This window comes from Protopterus annectens, chromosome 16.part0, assembly GCF_019279795.1.
Source record: "Protopterus annectens isolate FY-2018-M chromosome 16.part0, PAN1.0, whole genome shotgun sequence".
Taxonomy (NCBI): Eukaryota; Metazoa; Chordata; order Ceratodontiformes; family Protopteridae; genus Protopterus; species Protopterus annectens.
The window spans coordinates 147470405-147492109 of record NC_056750.1 but is presented as its reverse complement, the minus strand read 5'-3'; the positions used below and the strand labels follow the sequence as shown (position 1 = coordinate 147492109).

The following is a 21705-nucleotide window of genomic DNA, read 5'->3' as shown; positions in this document are numbered from 1 at the left end:
ATCATGTGTGTGCAGGCAAACAGAGACGTCATGCAATATATTTTACATTTACAGTCAATGAAAATGCTAAAGAACAAATCTGGTCTACAAGCTAAACCTTGCGTAGATAGTATATAAATCTTATGACACTCCTCACACCTTTATGACACTCTGATATACCAACATTTTCAGCATTATCTTTTTCACATCTCACCAAAGGTCAAACTAGTGAAATGTGCTATGGTGTGCAGCAATTGCTGAAATTCAAAATAGGCATGACCATGAGAGACCAGTCATCATGCTAGGAAATTATAACTAGAGAATGTTCATGGCTTATGATAGCAGGACACCCTGGTAGTGCAGGAAGGAATCAAAAATCATCCTGTGTTTGCAACATAGAGACCATTGGGAGTGTCTGATGGGGGACACCTGTCAGGGTTCACAGTATAAAGTGAACACATGGAACTGCCTTGCTAGGGTTTTCATCGATACCACTGGCATATCAAGCTCAGGTAAGCACTGCAGGCATCTCTACAGTGATCTGCAGAGGTGGTATCCTGACCTTCTCAGTCAATAGGAAGAAGAGTTCAGACTAAGGGCACCCGCAATGTACTGTAAGTATCTGTCCATTCTGTAGAGACAATCAGTTTACTGGTTAATATAAAGTAGGTTTGGGGGCGTGTTCCTAAATGGTTATATTGTACTCTGCAGCTCAGCATGCCATAGAAGAGGATCATCTCCTATACTAGAGGAGGATGGAAAGGCTTTTGCTTTAGAACCTTTTTTTTAATTGTATTAGTTCTGTGCTATACATATCACTCACCCCTAGTGTTGTAAATGTATGTATGCATGCATTGGTATTACTACTGGACTTTGTATACTAATCTGTGAAATACTGACATTATTCAAATGATGTGTGTGTCTATTCCATTTGTAGGCATCTACAGATACAGGTATTACAGAAAATGATCGGTACAGAAAGGCAAGTGGTCAGTGACTCTCAGTAACATTCCAGCACTTTGCATATAGAGCAACACTCCTATACCTGAGTGCAATAGACACAACAGGTATACACTGTCAGAATGTTTACTTGTGACCACTTTATTAGGATAGCGCATCATACCAGCGAATACTTTTATACAGCAGATACTGATGCTACTAATACGCTTATTAGCTTTACTTATAATTTTCTGACATCATTAGTCATAAATATGTCTTTTAAATTTCATACATTGATTTTATAATTTCTCCCACCCTGTCTCTCTCCCCTCTTTCCTTTGTCACTGTCCTTTCTTTTTAACTTATTTTGTTGTGTTTGTTATGTTATTTCTCTCCTTTTATTTTGCAATTATATAAAACAGTGCCAGTGGTTAGGGCTGCTTCCACAATCCCTCAGTGAGCTTAGCCATCCCTTGTATCTTCTCAGGCAACATCCAGGGATGCCTCCCCAGAAGCTGTACCAGGGGACAATGGACAGACCACCTCCCCTGCTGCTAGTCATACTTCATCAGCTGGGACTGACATCATTCTCATATGTTGCGCCGTCAGATGTGGTTATTTTTTAACCCACAGGGAGATGGCAGAGATGATTGAAGAGCCAGAGAACCAACAGCCAAATTCCCACATCAGCCACCTGGAAAACCTCTTCTTGTGACAAGCAGAGGTGCATCCCTGCCTGGTCCTACCAGTAGCACCTCAAACAGGACTCAGTGGGGGGATGGACATGGTGGTCCCTGACCTCTCCCTGGGAACCACAGAGGCACCGCAGTATGGGATACCATATAATGCTGTCTTCCACACCATACCCATCCTATTCTCCCTCCCATTTTAGCCGCCCTCCCTTTTGTGTCATTGGCCCCCTCCCCATTTGCTGTCCAAATCTCTCTATTAACAAAGTAATTCCATTGTTTGTATAATGTCTCTGACTCCACTGTCTTCTCCTTTCACTGTGTCAGCACCTCCGCTGTTAGTCTTTGTCTCTGTTATATGTTTCTTTAGTTGTTTGCCCCTTCTACCTGCTCTCAACCTCATACCATACCTTCACCTTCCCTAACACATTTTGCCAACTACCTTACTTGAAAAATAAAGAAATAAATGAGCACATCTCCTACAATAAATAAATAAATGTTTAATGTTGCCCCCTCCCACTCTTACCTGCTTTCCTTTGACTGCTGCTTCTTTTTCTTATCATTCTAATCTCCCATTTCTACCCCTTCATTTGGTCAAAAAAAAAAAAAAAAAAAACAGATTTCAGCAGTGCAGTGGACTCTTTAAAGTAGCAGGTCACTTTCTTGTAAATTCACTTTTGTAGTACATCTGCACACTCTAGGTTCAGCACTTCTTTTCTTCAGACTCCCTGTCCACAACTGCAACTTTCTATTCCTCACTGCAGTTTTAGGAGTGAGTAGGATTTGTAATTAGCAGCGGCTCAAACACAGAGTTTTCATGTTGTTAATCGATAATGAGTTCAGTGCTGCATCGTGCCCAGATCAGAACCTGCTAACCACTATCACACTCATCATGTTACTAAATCCCTGTGATGATGTTTTCAACCTCTGTATGATTAAGTTTTCACATGTTGTATGCTTTTGTTTTAAATAAGCACATAACCAGTGACATTTTGCACTTTTTTTCACATTTCATAAAACATTCCAATATGAATGTAGTTGTATTACATACTTATATAGTCTTGGCAATTAGTTGCCTTCTTTCTTATAAAATCAGTTTTATAGAATGAGTTTTAGTTAAATATTTTCTGCAATCATGAAATTATGCTATCATTTTACTCTGTCAAACGAAGCATGAGATTGTTTACCTTGTTTTGCAAATCCGATGACGGTTTTCAGGTCTGCAAGATCGTTTTCCAAAGCAATCACACGACTCATGTCATAAGCAGCATCTGAAATCCAATTTTTAAAACATTAGATGCCTTTCTTTTCAAATAAAATGACTAGTTCTATAGTCATTAGTATATACATTATGTTTCATGTATCTTTTTTTTTTATTTTTGCATTTTTTATATTTATGTTTATGCTTCTTTTAGCATGTTCCACATGTAATTTAGTTTTTTTTTTTTTTTTACATTCTCCCTCTGGATTTTTTTAATTTTATTTTCAGTCATCATTGCACAAACACATACCAGCTTCACACAATTCCCTTATGAATCAGGACATTAAAATGTTATTTTCAAAAGATGTAAATACTAAGGTGGGATTCATGAACATCATGCCCCACATGTTGGACCTGATGTGCAACTGAATTGCATAACAAAGACCTTGGTGACTCATAATGACTGGTTTACAATAGGGAAAGACCTTGGGCACTATGTTACCCCTTTGTGAGGACACAGTACTTTACACATGTAGTACACATGCATATGTTCCAGTCCTCCTGCCAGACTGTATATTATTCAAAAACCCTCCACCACATGTGGTGGTGCAACTACCCATAGGCAAAACTGCTCTACAAATTGTAGCATGCTACAGGCCACCCTCTCAAACTCAGGAACCCCACACAGCCTTCCTGAAGACACTGGAGGGTATAAATGTATCTCCAAACACCATCATATTGGGTGACTTCAACTACCCGAATATAGCCTGGGAACATTACTCAAGCCCTAACTTTCTAGCCCAACGGTTCCTGGAGTTCATAAATTCAAATGCCATGGAACAGCTAGTCACTGTTCCCACGAGAGGAGAAAATATACTAGATCTCATTATCACAAACATGGGGACAAAATGCTCCACACCGGTAGTATATCCCTCATTGGTGAGATCTGATCATAAACTAATCTCACTGGAAATCCACATCCCGCCCCCACCCCAAACAGAAAAGACCACAGTGAAGAACTTCTCTAAAGCAAACTTCACACTACTCAAGACTGGTGTGGTATCCTTCAAGGCCCCTGAGCCAGTGGAAACCACAACCCAAGCTGCGGAAGCCCTTACAAATGCCTTCTATGAACACCTCCAGGACTGCATGGATCAGGCAATCCCAAATAAAACCAAGACTCTTTCCACAAAGGGCAAACGTCCAGTCTGGTGGACCCCAGCCATTAACAAACTTTACAATAAGAGGAGAAAGCTATTACATGATAGAACAAAATCCATAAAAGGGAAGTCACCCCTGATCATTATTAGTAAAAAATACGAGCACTCATAAAATCACCTAAGGCCAATTTTGAGAGAAAAATTGCCATGGATTCAAAGGACAATCATAAGGCCTTTTTCAGCTATGTTAGGAACCTGGGTGGAAACTCCCAGATATGCTCAGAATTAGTCCAAAATGATACAAAATCACTGAACCCACAGACATTGCCAACATACTGGCAGACAGGTTCAGTGCAAACTTCACCCCTCTCCCCTAAAGGAGAGATAACTATCCCAGCGGAGTGTAGCCTCCCAGACATCTCAAATGCGCAGGTGAAAGCTGCTCTCTCTAAAGCTAAAAACACAGCATCAATGGGACTGGATGGTGTCCCCGGCTGTGTGCTACATGAGCTAAATGAGGAATTAAACCCGCACATAAGGCAGCTGTTTAATCTCAGCCTTACCACAGGATACGTGCCCAAGGAGTGGCGTACGGCAACTGTGGTCCCACTCCACAAAGGCGGTGCCTCTACGGACCCTGGTAATTACCGCCCCATAAGCTTAACAAGTCTAGTCTGCAAAGCTATGGAGAGGATCATAATGGAGCTCATAAACAAAGATATAGGGGACTTGCAGACATTAGACCTGACCCAGTTTGGCTTCGTCAAGGGCAGATCATGCCTTTTGAACTTGGTCGACTTCTTCGAAACAGTCACCAAGGCCATTGATGAGGGAAAGGCAGTCCATACAGCCTACCTTGACCTTGCAAAGGCTTTCGACACAATACCCCACTCGGGTATTGTAGAAAAACTTACCAGCTTAAATGTAAACCCATATGTCACAAGATGGGTTGCAAACTGGCTTAAGGACAGAACCCACAGGGTTAGAGTTGCTGGCGCTATGTCAGACTCCAAGCCGGTCACAAGTGGTGTCCCACAGGGCTCGGTCCTTGGCCCCTATTGTTCGGCATCTACTTCTCAGAAGTACAGGCCAACATGGGAGGACTTTGGCTGACAAAGTTTGCAGACGACTGCAAACTGGGCCATAGTGGAAAGTGCATCGGACACGGATATCCTTCAGAAGGGACTCACGGAAACAGATAGCTGGTGCCAGAGCCATGGCCTGAAGTTAAACACCAAAAAATGTATAGTCATACCCTTCGGGAAAAACAAGGTAACCCCAAGCTACCATATAGGTGGCAATCCACTAAGCACAGAAGAGGTTATCAGGGACCTGGGGACCCAGGTTGACAGTGGCCTTTCTTTTGACACTCATGTTGCTAAAGTGGTTAGAAAGACCTTCTACATTGCCCACCTGATCATGAAGGGATTCACATCCAGATCTATTGAGGTCATTGTTCCCCTGTACTCTTCACTTATCAGACCAATGATCGAGTACAATGCCCCATTCGGGATGTATCTCACCCGACATCTGCAGCAATTGGAGAGACCCCAAAAGTTCCTCACCAAAAGGATAAAGGGACTCCAAAATCTGTCATATGCTGCCAGATTGAAGAAACTCCAGCTCTATTCAGTCGCATACCGTCTGCTCAGAGGTGACATGTGCCTGACATACAAGGCCATGTCCAACCCAGAATTAATGGACATGCTCCACCTCAAAAAATCCAAATCCACCAAAACCACTAGAGCAAGTGACTTAAACCTTAGCACGGATATAAATAGGATGTGCTGGAGGGATAGATTTATCACTCAGAGACTCCCTATGCTGTGGAATAAAATCCCGTTCCATGTGAGGCAGAGCACCTCGCTGGCTCTGTTCAAGAGAAATCTTGACCTGTGGATGGCAGATCGTAGGTTTACCCTGGGAATCATCTCTGTGTCACTGCTGGACAGAGGCACAACAAACTAATGGGCACAGTATTTTTTCATATAAGGGGTGGCGTAAGCCACAAAACTTTGGGCTAGGCTTATAAATGCCTTAGGGCAGATAGCCTAGTATAAACCTATGAACCTATGAACCTATGTATGTGGTCTGGTTCCTACTGTGCAATTTGCAGGGCTACACTTGCATACCTACAGTTGGTATAATGCTTGTCACCAAACCAACCTCCATCCCTGATGGTATTTTGCTCAGATAATAGAGATGATCAGCAATATGAGTTGGAAATACAAATAAAAAGTTAAAGTACTTTTTTTTTTAAGTAGGAAACATTTTACTGATCATGGAGTTTCCTGTGGTGCAGGCAAACCTGCTACCACAACCTCACATATATCCCTGGTCCTACATAGTGATAGTGCTGAGCTCCCATCACTGGGAACATTATATCTCCTTGTTACCATGATAGGTAACAACCCCAGGTCTTTTATAAACTGCTGTGTGGTACAATGGCAGGGCACAGCAAAGCAGTGAAGAGCTACTTTGTAATGTATGTAACTACGTCATTCCCTTATACATAACTGTTCTTTTATCTACTAATTAGTGCCATCTTGGCACAGAGGGATCATTCTGTGATGCTGCGTGTTGGGTACACAGCACCATACTATGTGAACTTGTGTGCCATTCCAAGAGATAGCAATGTGATCTGCCTGTCACTAACATGATCCACATTTATGAACTGTGGTAATGACTGGTTGCGTTATAAACACGGTGCACAAAATGCATCTATGCAACTATGCACTGCATTTTTGAATAGTTTGGCCCAAATTTTGCTGATCTATATTCCGTATGTTGCCCTGCACAGATCAGTTCACTGCCACATAAGTCTTACTATATATATCTATCTATAGTGCGCGTGTGCTCATGTGCGTAGAAAGTGAACAACTAAGAGAGAGAGAAACAGAGACAGGAGAAAGCATGTCTCTGAAGTTATTCTTCTAAATATATAAATAGATCACTGTATGGTGTTAGTATCTTTGCTTTGTCAATGGTTTAGGTTGAGACTGAATAATGCCTGGTAATGGGTCAAATCCACTTATCTAGTTAACAAAAGCAACAGAGCATGCAATTAAAAATATAAATACATCTCAATTCAAAATTAAACACTCCACAAATTGTATTTAATCTGTGGTGATTACTGCTCTGGGATGGATTAAAAGAAAGTACAGGGTAGCATGATAGAGCAGTCTCTGGTACTCTGTAATGCTGCCCCAGGTGACATCATATTAGAAGCAGGTTAGCATTCCTTACACTACCCAACATTATGTCAATGCTGCAACTATGTACTCTTAGGTTCTCTGATAGACTTAAAGGTCTTGTCTGCCTTCTCAGTGTCATGAAGACATCCGAGGGATGAACTCTGCCTAGCATTCCATGTCATGAATGAACCAGTACACTTTGAACTCCTTCACCTAAACAGAACTAGAGGTAAGGCAACCTGCTCCAGAACCTATGACATCCCATCAACAACATCAGATGGTGTGCAGGCACCTAATTCAACATACCTGTCATTGCCAGAATAACTTGTCCTTTTACAGCAGCCTGTAAAACCAGTCTGGATGACTGGATGGGTTATTTCAAATTTATACCAGGGATATGTGTGGAAAGTCTACTTAATAAATACATTGGTAGTTTCACCAGTGCTAGGTGATATGGCTGATCCATACTAAAACTTTAGTAAGATTCTGTGAACCTATACACACTATAACTGAAGCAGATATTTAAATGTCACTAACATTATATGTTAATGAGCCTCATTACCTATTCCTCACATAATCGAAAAGGTGCCAAGCTTGCTGTACACTTGCTGAGTTTACTTAAAGCCACTCATCACCATAGCTTTACCTATTTGTTAGCACTGGTATTACAGGCATTTAGCCTGCCTGCAATAATAGAGCTTCTATACAAGTCCATAGTTAGCCAGCACCACAACACCACCTGTGTTAGACCTGAAAATATATGCATACCAGGTAAAATTCTGTCATGCAGGCATTTCTCATGTCTGACATGACATGGGATGCATGTCATAGCATGCACTAATGAAACGCAGCCCAAAATACTGAAGATTATATATTAAAGTCATCCCAGACACTGAAAAGTAAAATATTCTGCCAAACATCAGCTATGCACTCACACATCCTCAGAATTCCTCAACCAGCTCGCCTCATCCTGCAGTACAACTCTATCTGAATGTTAGAACACTACATTTGGGCTTAGTACCATGTACTGCATACAAGCAGAGCTGTCGGTATGATATTACAACACAGGCTTCAATGAGCTTCTCTGTTACATAGAGTTTTTGCAGTGTTATTAAATACCTGTGTAAAAACTCTGGTGATGCTTTGCAGCAAACTCAATATTCCTGTTAAACAAATTTAAATAAATAAATTTATTTTTTTTTATTTTATTTTACATTTGTTTACTGGGATAGTCCGATTGGATACATGTCCATTTTCAGCGGAGGCCCAGGGAGAAAAGCTCCACACAGACAAACTTACATAGATTACACAGAAGTTAGCAAACAATTATAAAAACAAAGTGATTGTATACAATGGCTTAGTAGTGTTCCCTAGTAGGGACTCACAATTCTCATGGACAGACACAATTAAAAGTAAGACAATTACCACAAATTACCAGATAGATGGCAGCCCCCTTAATACAGAAGAGGTAATAAGAGATCTGGGGACCCAGGTAGATAGTAATCTTTCCTTTGACAATCATATTGCCAAAGTAGTTAGGAAATCCTTCTGTGTGGCCCATCTAATTACTAAGGGGTTCACATCTAGAAATAAAGAAGTTATAGTGCCCCTTTACTCTTCACTCATCAGACCCATCATAGAGTACAATGCCCCATTTGGGATGTACCTCACAAGACACTTCCTACAGCTGGAAAGTCCACAAAAGCACCTCACCAAGAGGATTACTGGCCTCAAACATATGTCCTATGGAGCCCGACTGAAAAAACTCCGGCTGTACTCAGTGACATATCGCTTACTCAGAGGTGATCTCTGCCTGACTTACAAAGCCATGTCCAATTCAGAACTGATGGACATGCTCCACCTAAAGAAATCCAAGTCACTGTGAGCCACACGCTCTAGTGAGCTAAACCTCACTGCAACAGTAAATAGAACATGCTGGAGGGATAGATTCCTGTCACAGAGACTCCCCATGCTTTGGAACAAAATTTCTAACTACATTAGACAGAGCCCCTCACTAACACTCTTCAAGTGAAGCCTTGACAAGTGGATGGGTTACAGAAAATACACCCCTGGGATCACTTCATTGGCTCTGCTTGACAGAGGCTCAGTTAATTAATCAATGGGGCGGCAAAAGCTGACATACTCTGGCTAGGCTTATAAATGCCCTCGGGCAGATAACCTAGTACCTACCTACCTATGAACCTATGAACCTAAGAGACATCAGATTGGAAGCAGAGCTTGATGACGTAGTTACAAGTTATGATAATTACAGAATATGCTTTCAGTTTATAACTTAATCAGGGTTGGTACATGGGCATAGTCAATTCACTTTGAGATACTGTTTGAGGTTATTTTAAAGAGACTTTTGGAGGATTGTAGGGTTATATAGTTTGGCAACAAATTCCAGGTTTTGCCAATGAAGTTGGTAAACAGAGATTCACCAGCAGAGTTATTAGCTTTGTGGGTTTGGACCAGTAGTTTATTGGCTGACTGTAGGGATCTCAGGTTGCTATATGGCTTAATAATATTTTTAAGTGAGGGGGTATCCTCAGGGTGGTACAAACTTTTGTGCGCTATTAAGAGTTGATTTAATTGAATTAAGCTGGGCAGTTCTAGCCACTCTAGTTGTTTAAGATCCTGGCAGTGGTGGGTTCTATAGGTGGAGTCAGTAGCGAATCTGGCAATATGATTGTAGCTATGGGACAGCTTACCTAGTTCAGATTTGTTGAGGTTTGAGAGTACAGGCAAGGCATATAAAAGAGTAGAGAGTAGGTATGATCGGGTGATTGCAGTCCTAGCCAATGGGGTTAAAAATGTTTCTATACAGTGATCCAAGCTTCTTATTGATGGTCTGTATGGTTTTGTTGACCTGTAGGTCAAATTTGAGATTATTGTCTATGATAACCCCTAGCAGTTTGGTGTGATGATCTGGGGAAATAGTGGTACCATTGCTAGTTGTGACAGAGAATGAAAGTGTGGTAGATCTACTAGTGGGGGAGAAGAGTAGAAGTTTAGTTTTATTGGGGTTCAGAAGTAGGCGTTGGTTGGTGAGCCAGTTCTTAATAGTGTTAAATGTATTTTGGGTTAAGGTTTGCAGTTCAGATGGGGAGGTGGCTGAGCAGATCAGATTGGAATAATCTGCATATTGAATGCAGGTAGCTTTAGGGATAGCAGGGTGAAGGTTGTTGGCAAAAATAGAAAAGAGTAGTGGACCTCGTATGGACCCTTGAGGGACATCAAGTGTGAGAGGCAGCTGGCTGGAGTGTTTGCCCTGCCATAGTACCACCTGTTGTCTACCAGTCAGGTAGGACTGGAACCACTGGATAGCACGCTTGTTGAGGGAAATAGATTTTACTGAAAGAATGAGAAGTTCGTGGTTGACCATGACCAAATACACCACAAGCCCTCATTAACCCATGTGGCTTAAGGACTTCTAAAGTCCTGGTTTTGGAACAAGGTATCTAATATTCTGCCTTTAACTGCTTTGCTAACTAATGTTACAGGATAAATCCATGTGTGAATGATTTCACTTCTCTCTTGCTCTCTCTGGATTTTATGTTAAGATCTCATTTTGTCTTTTGCTGAGTTTTCATCTATTCTGGTCCCCTCTTATCATTCTGTGCATAATAATGGGCCACTGTCATATGCTTATGTTTTATATCCTGTCCTCCATTTGCTAGACTTTACTATGTATACTGTATTACTGAATATCATACTGTACAGACATTTTATATATTTTGTTTTTTCATGCTTTGGCCTGTGCAGTAATACATATTAAACAAAATAAAAAAAATAATAATAATAATATTTTTTCTCTCTGGTCACTATGGTAACCAACATAATATTATACGTAGAATTACAAACCTGTTTCTTACCCATGTTTCCTGTGTCACCCTTTGGACCGGTATTTCCCTTTTCGCCTGCTGCGCCTTTTTGTCCTACAGAACCTTGAGCACCTGGCATGCCTCGTTCACCTGTTTAAAAGGGATTAAAATTTCACTTGTTTTATTACTGCCATATTTTTTAACTTTGCACAGTTTGATGTAAACTTCCCTCATAGCTTAAGCTGACAGTGAGAACATCATTTCCAATACAAGACATCAAGTGATGAAATACACTTAGTAGGTTGTGGGTAAGATTTAGAATGAATGACAAACAATTTGGCATTAAGCTAGGCCAAGTTGCTCAGCTAATGCACTCAGATTAATAATCAAGTTGTTTCATCATACAGTGTGAGAATCTGTGTGGTTAACAGGCATGCATGGTGTTAGTGGTTCACAGAAATATTGTGTGATGTGCTGTGAGAGATGGAATACATCAGTTCATCCTTGCAAAAGATAACATAAAAATATGTAAAGGAAGGCAAGTGAGGCAGTGATGATATGCAAATGTCTATAGTCAAATCAGTGTCATGACTCATAGCTGATTTTGGAGGAACTTGCACACCAAGCTGCGCAATTCTGCAAAAAAAATAAAATAAAAACAGTGTATATGAGGAATAGCTGTTTAATGGTAATAGTAATATACAGTATCAAGGTAAAACTTGCTCTGCACTATCTTATTATGCTAAGCATCGCATTTAGTAACAGTAAGGGGCAGATGGCCACAGTCAAAGAAATATAAACAATAGATTGCATGCCATAATTGGCCTAACCAAGAGCTAGTCAACTACTTTCGTGTTGATCAGGACTTTAAGATTCTACTGGATGTACACCTCCCACAAGTGCAGTTTATAGGAATGTTTGTCCTTCCTATCCCTGCCAAGACACAGGAAAGTGTAGTTCTCACTATCCTAGCCAGAGGGACCTGTCAGAGACTAACAGAGGACACATTAGGTATATCCAAAAACGAAAGAGATAGAAAACTCACTTTATTTAAAACATATAACAAAGCTTTCGGGTTATAACCCTTCCTCAGTGTTGCTTAATACATTCTGAAATAAACTCATTCACTTTTTATACCAAGGACAAACGGACATCACATGACACAACCAACCTATAGAATATTATATTATATTAATTTAAAATCAATTGGATTATTAAAGTTATATCTCTGCTATTAAAACCTGGTAGCATAACCATTAAATTCTTTCATGAAAATCATTATAAAACAACAATGTAAACAAAAAATCATAAATCATAAAAAACCCTCATACTTCTTAAGAGCAAATAATGCAAATAAAATTATGCAATTAATGATATGGTTTATATATTATTTAAGCCAGGTTTCTTGTCAGCATTCAATCTGACAATCCACTTATATTCGGCTATATCTAATTTATTTATTGTGTCACCCAGTCTTACACTTTTAACTATTATCTGTAAGACTTTGAATTTGAAATTATGTTTTTCATTCTCATCTTTCCTATGTTGCGCCAAGGCATTGGTAAGAATATGCCATCTCATTTCTGATTTGTGTTCTATGATTTTTTTCTTTTAAAGACCATGAACATTTACCAACATAGAATCCAGGACACTGTGTGCATGTAGCTAGGCATACAACATTGGTAGTTTTACACGTTGCCTGGCAACGTATATCAAATTAAATTTGCTTATTGGATGAATAAATGTTTTCTCACTACATATATCTGTACAACAACTGCAAGTGTGACAAGGTATAGTGCCAATTTTGTTCGCAATTATTGGTGTTAAATTCATTTCAAAATCTTTATAACATAGCCTTCTCTTTAGGTTATACATATGCTTATGTGCAAATCTTGGAGAAGTGCCTAAAAGTTTCTTTAATTCAGGTTGAGTCATAAGGATGCGCCAGTTCTTGTGAATTATTTTCTTAACATATTTAGATAAATTATTATAAGTCATAACGTATCTTAAAACATTTTCTGACGTGTTGTACTCATTTATTTGATAAGCCCTATTACTGAAATATGGACATGCATAATCACTTCTATTATTTAATATATAGTCCTTTATGTCATTAACTTGTGTCACCTTATAACCTCTACTATAAAACTCATTACACATTAATTCCATTTGCTGCTTACATTTAGAAAAATCTGTATTTAACTTACTAATACGTAGCAATTGGCTTTTAACTATGCCACGAAATACGTGGCTAGCATGCATACTATTAGCATGTGTATATCGATTAACTTGTACCTTCTTCTGGAAAACTGTGGTTCCTAGCATATTGTCATGTTTTTTATATATGTCAACATCCAAAAAGGACATCTCAATATAAGATGAACACATGGTGAATTTTAAGAAGTTTGTAGTGTTCAAATAAGTGACAAAGTCTACTAGCTGCCTATGCGTTCCTTTCCATAGGAGAAAACAGTCGTCTACAAAACGATGATAAAATAATATATTATTTTTATAAGAATTTGTATCACAATATATATGATTTTTCTCCCATTGACATAAGACTATGTTGGCATATGTATTGGCCATGGGTGTACCCATGGCTACCCTAGATAGCTGTAAGTAGTATTGTTTATTAAATACAAAAACATTTTTTTCCAAAATTGTTTCCAACACACTGCATAAAACGTCAATGTCCCTACCTTTACTATTAGTGTTTTCACATAAGAAACTGCGCACCGCATCGATTCCATAATTATTAGGTATCACTGTGAATAAAGATGCTATATCCATAGTCACCATCAAATACTCCTGTTCCTTGTTCATGTCACTCCATTGATATAATTTGACTGCTGACATGGAGAGGCTTCTAGTAAAAGGCTTGCAATTTATTGTAAGCTGTAAAGACACTATAGTAGAAGCCCTCACTGACTTAGAAATATTTGTGCGAAATGTCAGTTTGAAAATGTTCTTTAAAAATATGCACAATGGTGGTCAGGAGAAGTTAAAGAAAAGAAGTGTGTTTATTCCAAATAACTTTCCTGTGTTAAATGCCTTCAGCTCTGTTTGTGAAGATGAATTAAGACAGTTATATGTAGATGTATCGAAGTGTAAATTAAAAGCATACTCCTATAATATAACGTATAATGAGAATGAGGCCTATAAGACATTGCTCACCAACAAAGATATTATAATCAAGCAAGCAGATAAAGGTGGTGCCACTGTGATTTTTTATAAAAATAAATATATCGAATTAATACATGATTTCTTGGGAGATAAACAAACGTTTAAAGAGATTACTTTAGTTGATGTTAAAAAAATTATTTGCTATGTGAATATGTTTATATATGATTTACAAACGCAAGGTGATATTAGTTTAGATATATTCAACTATTTTACTGTTTCAACTCCAGTCATTCCCGTTATTTATGGTATTCCCAAGTTACATAAATCTCTTACAGTGCCACCAATGAGGCCTATTTAATCTAGACGAGGCTGGTCAACAGAACCTCTGTCAATTTACATCCAAGAAATACTCAGTAAATATTTAGTTTTATGCCCTAGCTATATAAAAGACACAGATTTCTTAAGGAAATTATATCAGTGGAATGACACGAACAAGGAACAGGAGTATTTGATGGTGACTATGGATATAGCATCTTTATTCATAGTGATACCTAATAATTATGGAATTGATGCTGTGCGCAGTTTCTTATGTGAAAACACTAATAGTAAAGGTAGGGACATTGAAGTTTTATGCAGTGTGTTGGAAACAATTTTGGAGAAAAATGTTTTTGTATTTAATAAACAATACTACTTACAGCTATCTGGGGTAGCCATGGGTACGCCCATGGCCAATACATATGCCAACATAGTCTTAAGTCAATGGGAGAAAAATTATATATATTGTGATACAAATTCATATAAAATTATATATTATTTTATCTTCGTTTTGTAGACGACTGTTTTCTCCTATGGAAAGGAATGCATAGGCAGCTAGTAGACTTTGTCACTTATTTGAACACCACAAACTTCTTAAAATTCACCATGTGTTCATCTTATATTGAGATGTCCTTTTTGGATGTTGACATATATAAAAAACATGACAATATGCTAGGAACCACAGTTTTCCAGAAGAAGGTACAAGTTAATCGATATACACATGCTAATAGTATGCATGCTAGCCACGTATTTCGTGGCATAGTTAAAAGCCAATTGCTACGTATTAGTAAGTTAAATACAGATTTTTCTAAATGTAAGCAGCAAATGGAATTAATGTGTAATGAGTTTTATAGTAGAGGTTATAAGGTGACACAAGTTAATGACATAAAGGACTATATATTAAATAATAGAAGTGATTATGCATGTCCATATTTCAGTAATAGGGCTTATCAAATAAATGAGTACAACACGTCAGAAAATGTTTTAAGATACGTTATGACTTATAATAATTTATCTAAATATGTTAAGAAAATAATTCATAAGAACTGGCGCATCCTTATGGCTCAACCTGAATTAAATAAACTTTTAGGCACTTCTCCAAGATTTTCACATAGGAATATGTATAACCTAAAGAGAAGGCTATGTTATAAAGATTTTGACATGAATTTAACACCAATAATTATGAAGAAAATTGGCACTATACCATGTCACACTTGCAGTTGTTGTACAGATATCTGTAGTGAGAAAACATTTATTCATCCAATAAGCAAAATTAAATTTGATATACATTGCCAGACAACGTGTAAAACTACCAGTGTTGTATACCTAGCTACATGCACACAGTGTCCTGGATTCTATGTTGGTAAATGTTCATGGTCTTTAAAAGAAAAAATCATAGAACACAAATCAGAAATGAGATGGCATATTCTTATCAATGCCTTAGCGCAACATAGGAAAGATGAGAATGAAAAACATAATTTCAAATTCAAAGTCTTATAAATAATAGTTAAAAGTGTAAGATTGGGTGACACAATAAATAAATTAGATATAGCCGAATATAAGTGGATTGTCAGATTGAATGCTGACAAGAAACCTGGCTTAAATAATATGGTTACCATTAAGCCAATGTTAGAATTTAGGCAGAAACAATATCATTAATTGTATAATTTTATTTGCATTATTTGCTCTTAAGAAGTATGAGGGTTGTTTTATGATTTATGATTTTTTGTTACATTGTTGCTTTATAATGATTTTCATGAAAGAATTTAATGGTTATGCTACCAGGTTTTAATAACAGAGATATAACTTTAATAATCCAATTGATTTTAAATTAATATAATCTCTAGGTTGGTTGTGTCATGTGATGTCTGTTTGTCCTTGGTATAAAAAGTGAATGGGTTTATTTCAGAATGTATTAAGCAACACTGAAGAAGGGTTATACCTGAAAGCTTTGTTATATGTTTTAAATAAAGTGAATGTTCTATCTCTTTCGTTTTTGGATTTTACTGGCTCTGAATAGAGAAGATTCAAACCGTGGTTCGAGTTTTTTCTCTTACACATTAGGTATAGTACAGGCACTAGACTCCAGAATACTTAAGTTCCTCAACATTATGCTTGTATATATGTGATTTCTAGTATCATAGCCCTCAACCTTCCATTTCCAGAATGCTGCCTCTCTTAATGTAGAACAAATGGGAAAAATGTGGAACACATGCTATCACCTTACTAACAACGTCAGCCATGGAGCTCATGGGATGGTTAAAATGTGTTAATTTATGCATACAAAAAGTTTTTTTAAATGATTTAATATGATTCATTATTATTTAATATGTATCTTAGTTAAAAACAATTCTTAACACTGAAATTGCAACATACCCTTTCAATGTGAGACAGTGGAGAACCTGAAGTTTTCAAAAATCTAAATTACGAACTTGCTTCATAATGAGGTAACCTGAGTAATATATATTGAAGAATCTTGAATTGTATAGATTTGCTATTGGCCTGTGAGCTCCTATGAATTTTTTTCTTTTCTTTTCTTTTTTTTTTTTTTTTTTTTTTTTATTTCTCTGCTATTATAAGTTGCCTGTGTTTGTATGGCCTTATTCTCATTCATTCAGAGCTGTCCACCTTTAGGCAACCACCCTTCTGATTGTTTTATGCCTGATTTAACTAAGTACCAGCCTAACACCTTACCTTCTAGTATAATACTTTTGCATGTCTTAGTGAGTTACTGAAATAGCACTGCACTTATTGTTGACATTTATTGTGATCTGAATCAGAATTGTGTTGGTTTAAACTTTTGTGAGAGTACAGGAGGAACTTAGCCATTTCTACGCATCAGATTTCTAGTAGAACCTTGTACTGTGCTGTTTTGCTGTTGGTCAAAAGGGCCTATTTGCATTTGTTAGTTTCATTTTTTGCTACTATCTTAAGTTCCTTGCTCATTATACAGCCATTTTTAGCTATGTACTGTACAGGTATAGGTTCTTAAAACCATAACTTTCTCTATGCAACCTACTCTAGAAATTCAAAGCATACTTAATAGTTAGTACTTATACAAAGTGTCTTGTTCCTCTTCCTGTATACTTAGTTTCATAGTTTCAAAGTATAGTACTAGGCCATCTGCCCTGGGGCATTTGTAAGCCTAGCCATAGTGATGTGGCTTTTGCCACCCCATGAAATGATACAAAAAATGTACAGAATAAATTTAGAATACTGTGCCTCTGTCAAGTAGTGACACAATGAAGGTCCCCTTATATAATAGAATTAGTTTACTATGCCCTTGTCTAGCAGTGACACAGATGTGACCCCTGGGGTAAACTTACGATCTCCCATCCACTCATCAAGATTTCTCTTGAAGAGAGTCAGTGAGGGGCTCTGCCTAATACAAACTGGGATCCTGTTCCAAAGCATGGGAAGCCTCTGGGTTATGAATATATCCCTCCAGCATGTCCTATTCATACTTGTGCCGAGGTTTAAGTCTTTAGCTCTCATGGTCCTGATGGATTTGGATTTTTTGAGGTGGAGCATGTCCATCAGATCCTGATTGGACATGGCCTTGTATGTCAGGCAGAGATCACCTCTGAGCAGGCGGTATGCTACTGAATAGAGCTGAAGTTTCTTTAGTCTGGCAGAATAAGACATATGTTGGAGACCCTTGATCCTCTTGGTGAGGTACTTTTGTGGTCTCTCCAGCTGTTGCAAATGCCGGGTGAGGTACATACCAAATGGGGCATTGTACTCAATCATGGGTCTGATGAGGGAGGAGTATAGGGGTACAATGACATCCTTGGATCTGGATGTGAATCCTTTCATGATGAGGTGTGCAAGGTAGAATGTTTTTCTAACCACTTTGGCAACGTGGGTGTCAAATGAGAGGTTGCTGTCGACTTGGGTCCCTAGGTCTCTGATTACTTTTTCTGTACTCAGTGGGTTGCTATCTATGTGATAATTTGTGGGTACTTTGTTTTTCCCAAATGGGACGACTATACATTTTTTGGCATTTAGTTTAAGGCCGTGACTCCGGCACCAGTTGTCCGTTTCTGTGAGGCCTTTTTGTAGGATGTATGTGTCTGCTGGTGTATCGACTATGGCACCTAGTTTGCAGTCATCTGCAAACTTTGTCAGCCACAACCCTCCCATGTTTGCTTTAACATCTGAGAAATAAATGCTGAACAAGAGGGGTCCCAGGACAGATCCCTGTGGGACACCACTTGTGACTGGCTTTGAGTCTGACATTGTTCCAGCAATTTTAACTTTATGGGTTCTGTCCTTTAGCCAGTTTGCAACCCATCTAGTGACATAAGGGTTTACGTTTAAGCTGTTGAGCTTATCTATGATGCCTGAGTGGGGTATTGTGTCGAAGGCCTTAGCCAAGTCCAGGTAGGCTGTATGGACTGCTTTGCCCTCATCAATGGCTCTAGTGACTGTTTCAAAAAAGTCAACCAGGTTCAAATGGCAGGATCTGCCCTTTACAAAGCTGAACTGGGTGGGGTCAAGTGTCTGTAGGTCCCCTATGTCTCTGTTTATGAGTTCCATAATGATTCTTTCCATAGCTTTGCAGACCAAGCTGGTTAAGTAGTTCCCAGGGTCTGTAGAGGTACCCCCTTTGTGGAGTGGGACCACTGTTGCTGTACGCCAGTGTTCAGGTACATATCCTGAAGTAAGGCTAAGATTAAATACATTTTTATGTGTGGATTTAGCTCCTCTTGGAGTTCACGTAACACGCAACCCGGGATACCGTCAGGTCCCATTGATGCTGTGTTTTTAGCTTTGTTTAGGGCAGTTCTCACCTGGACATCTAAGATGACAGGGAGATTACATTCAGCTGGGATAAGTATTTCTTCTTTTGGGGGTGAGGGAGGGGAGAAATTTGCACTGAACCTGTCAGCCAGAATGTTGGCAATATCTGTGGGCTCAGTGTATTTTTTGTTGTTGTGAACTAACTCTGAGCATAACTGAGGGTTTCTGCACAGGTTTCTAACATAGCTGAAGAAGGCTTTTTGGTTATCTTTTGTGTCCTTAGCGATTTTTCTCTCAAAGTTGGCCTTGGATGTTTTTACGAGAGAACGTAGTTTTCTGCTAATGTTGATCAGAGATGTGTTCCCTTCATGGGATTTTGCTCTGACGTGCAGTAGCTTCCTTCTTTTGTTATACAATTTTTTAATGTCCAGACTTTCCCAGAATGTGCAGATTTTTGCCTCATATTTGTGGTCTGTTTCTCATAAACCTTTGTTATTTTCTGGCAAACCACTGAGTACTGAAGTCATTACATGACAGACATTTGAGTTTCAGACTTCCTATCCTTCAAAAAACTGCATGCTAACACAAACACGGTTATTCTAGCAAATGTCTAAGTGTATAAAAGCAATATTTAAAATCTGTCACTTTTTTTTTGGCCTTTGTCCCACTTCCATCAGTATTATTTTGAAATTGCTAAATAATGACCTACATTTGAGTTTAAGATTTTGTATTCTTAAAATGCATGGTAGCAGAAATCCTGTTATTCTAGCAACTTTCTAAGTTTATAAGAGAATATTTAAAATTTGTCCCTATTTTTGGGCCTTTATTCCCCTCATTATTTTAGGCTTTGTCCATATTTCTTAAGCTAAGAGGATGAGAGGTATGTCTTCATGCACAGTCTTGTATCACTATTCTAATACAGATCGTGCTCCAGATAAATATCTCCTAATCTCTTAGGCACTAACCCACCTCCAGCCCACATTAGTAAGCAACTAGAAACATGATTCTGCACCTTCCAGTTGTCTCTGTATCCAAACAAGCATCCTGAGACAACATAGTAATTGTCTTATGTTCACTGACAACCATCTACTCTTAAACAATCTGTCACAGTGTGAGAGATGTAGTTATATAACATTATTGGAGGCAAAGCTCTCACATGAAGACACCACAAGTAAGGTAGATAGCGCCACACAAACCACAATAAACCAGTCTCAAACACCTCAGACCAAACACATAAACATACATATGCTGAGGCTCTTAGATGTAACTTACCTAAACCACAGAGGCCTCCTAAATGGAAATACAGAAACAAGTACCTTAAGCAACCTCACAAACACACATATCAGGTAGCACCCACCACAGATTCATAGGATCATAGGTTCATAGATGTTTACTAGGCTAACAACCACAAGGACCTTTTTAAGCCTAGCCATGCATACCAAATCTCTGACAAGTTCTGATACCCTTGATAAGTAAAAACCAGGGTTTATGAGATGAAACATTTATAAGCAGGGGCTTGGAAGATGACCCATTTACAGGTTACCCATGTCCATTACAGACATAGGTGCCAAACCAGGGATGCATTTCCTGTTCCCAATCCAGTTGTCTAAGTTGCACTTGAATTGGTTTAAGGAAGAACTCTGCTTCACATGGATGAGGAGCCTATTCCATAGACAGGGTAGTCTCTAGGATGCATAACTGTCTCTCCAGCAGGTCCTATTTATATCACAGGCAAGGTGTAAGTCTTTAGAATGGGCAATTCTGGTGCTGTTTATATTGTGGATATGCAGGTGGTCCATCAGAATGTGGTCTGACAATGCCCTGTATGCCAGGCATAGATCTCCCCTCAAAAGCCTATAGGAGACAGAATACAGGGATAGAGCTTTGAGGTGGTCTGCATAGAACATTTTATTTGCACCCTGTATTCTTTTAGTGAGGAACCTCTGTGGACATTCCAGTTGTTGGATATGCCTGGTTAGGCACATACCAATGGGGGCATTGCACTCAATGATAGGTCTGATGAATGTCAAATGTTGTTGTTGTCTTTTGGCTTTTCCCGGTTAGGGGTCGCCACAGTGGAACTCCGGTCCGCTAATGACTGGCAGTAGATTTTTACAAACGTCAAGGTGCCAGCTCAACGTTCAAGCTTCCATGAAGGCACTCCCATTTGCGCATGTCTTTCGAACGCCACCCAACCATCGGGAGGACATGCAGACTCCACACAGAAGGCACTCCCCGCACTCCAGCCAAGAATCGAATGGGAGAACCTCTTGCTGTGAGGCAACAACGCTACCACTGCCCCAGTGGAACAATGACTTCATTGGATTAGATGCCATACCTTTGTTTATAAGTTGTACAACACAGAATGATTTCTTCACTACTGTAGATGCATAATGGTCATAGGCTAGATTAATATCTATGTGTGTCCCTAAGTCCCTGACTACTGGGTCAACTCTAAGGGGTGTGTTGTCAATATGATAGTTACCAGGGGGCAGATGACTTCCCAAAGGATGCTATTATGCATTTCTTGACATTTAG

The 21705-nt window shown here is 38.8% G+C and overlaps 1 protein-coding gene across 1 annotated transcript in view; it reads right to left on the bottom strand.

Annotated features, from left to right (window-relative positions):
• Positions 1-21705, bottom strand: part of LOC122790297 (pulmonary surfactant-associated protein D-like) — a 365056-nt gene that overhangs the window by 76762 nt on the left and 266589 nt on the right. The window contains exons 4-5 of the mRNA XM_044057799.1: positions 11038-11136; positions 2795-2878 (exon numbers count right to left, since the gene is read on the bottom strand). Coding sequence (XP_043913734.1) covers positions 2795-2878; positions 11038-11136 — 183 coding nt within the window. The remainder of the gene's footprint in view (positions 1-2794; positions 2879-11037; positions 11137-21705) is intronic.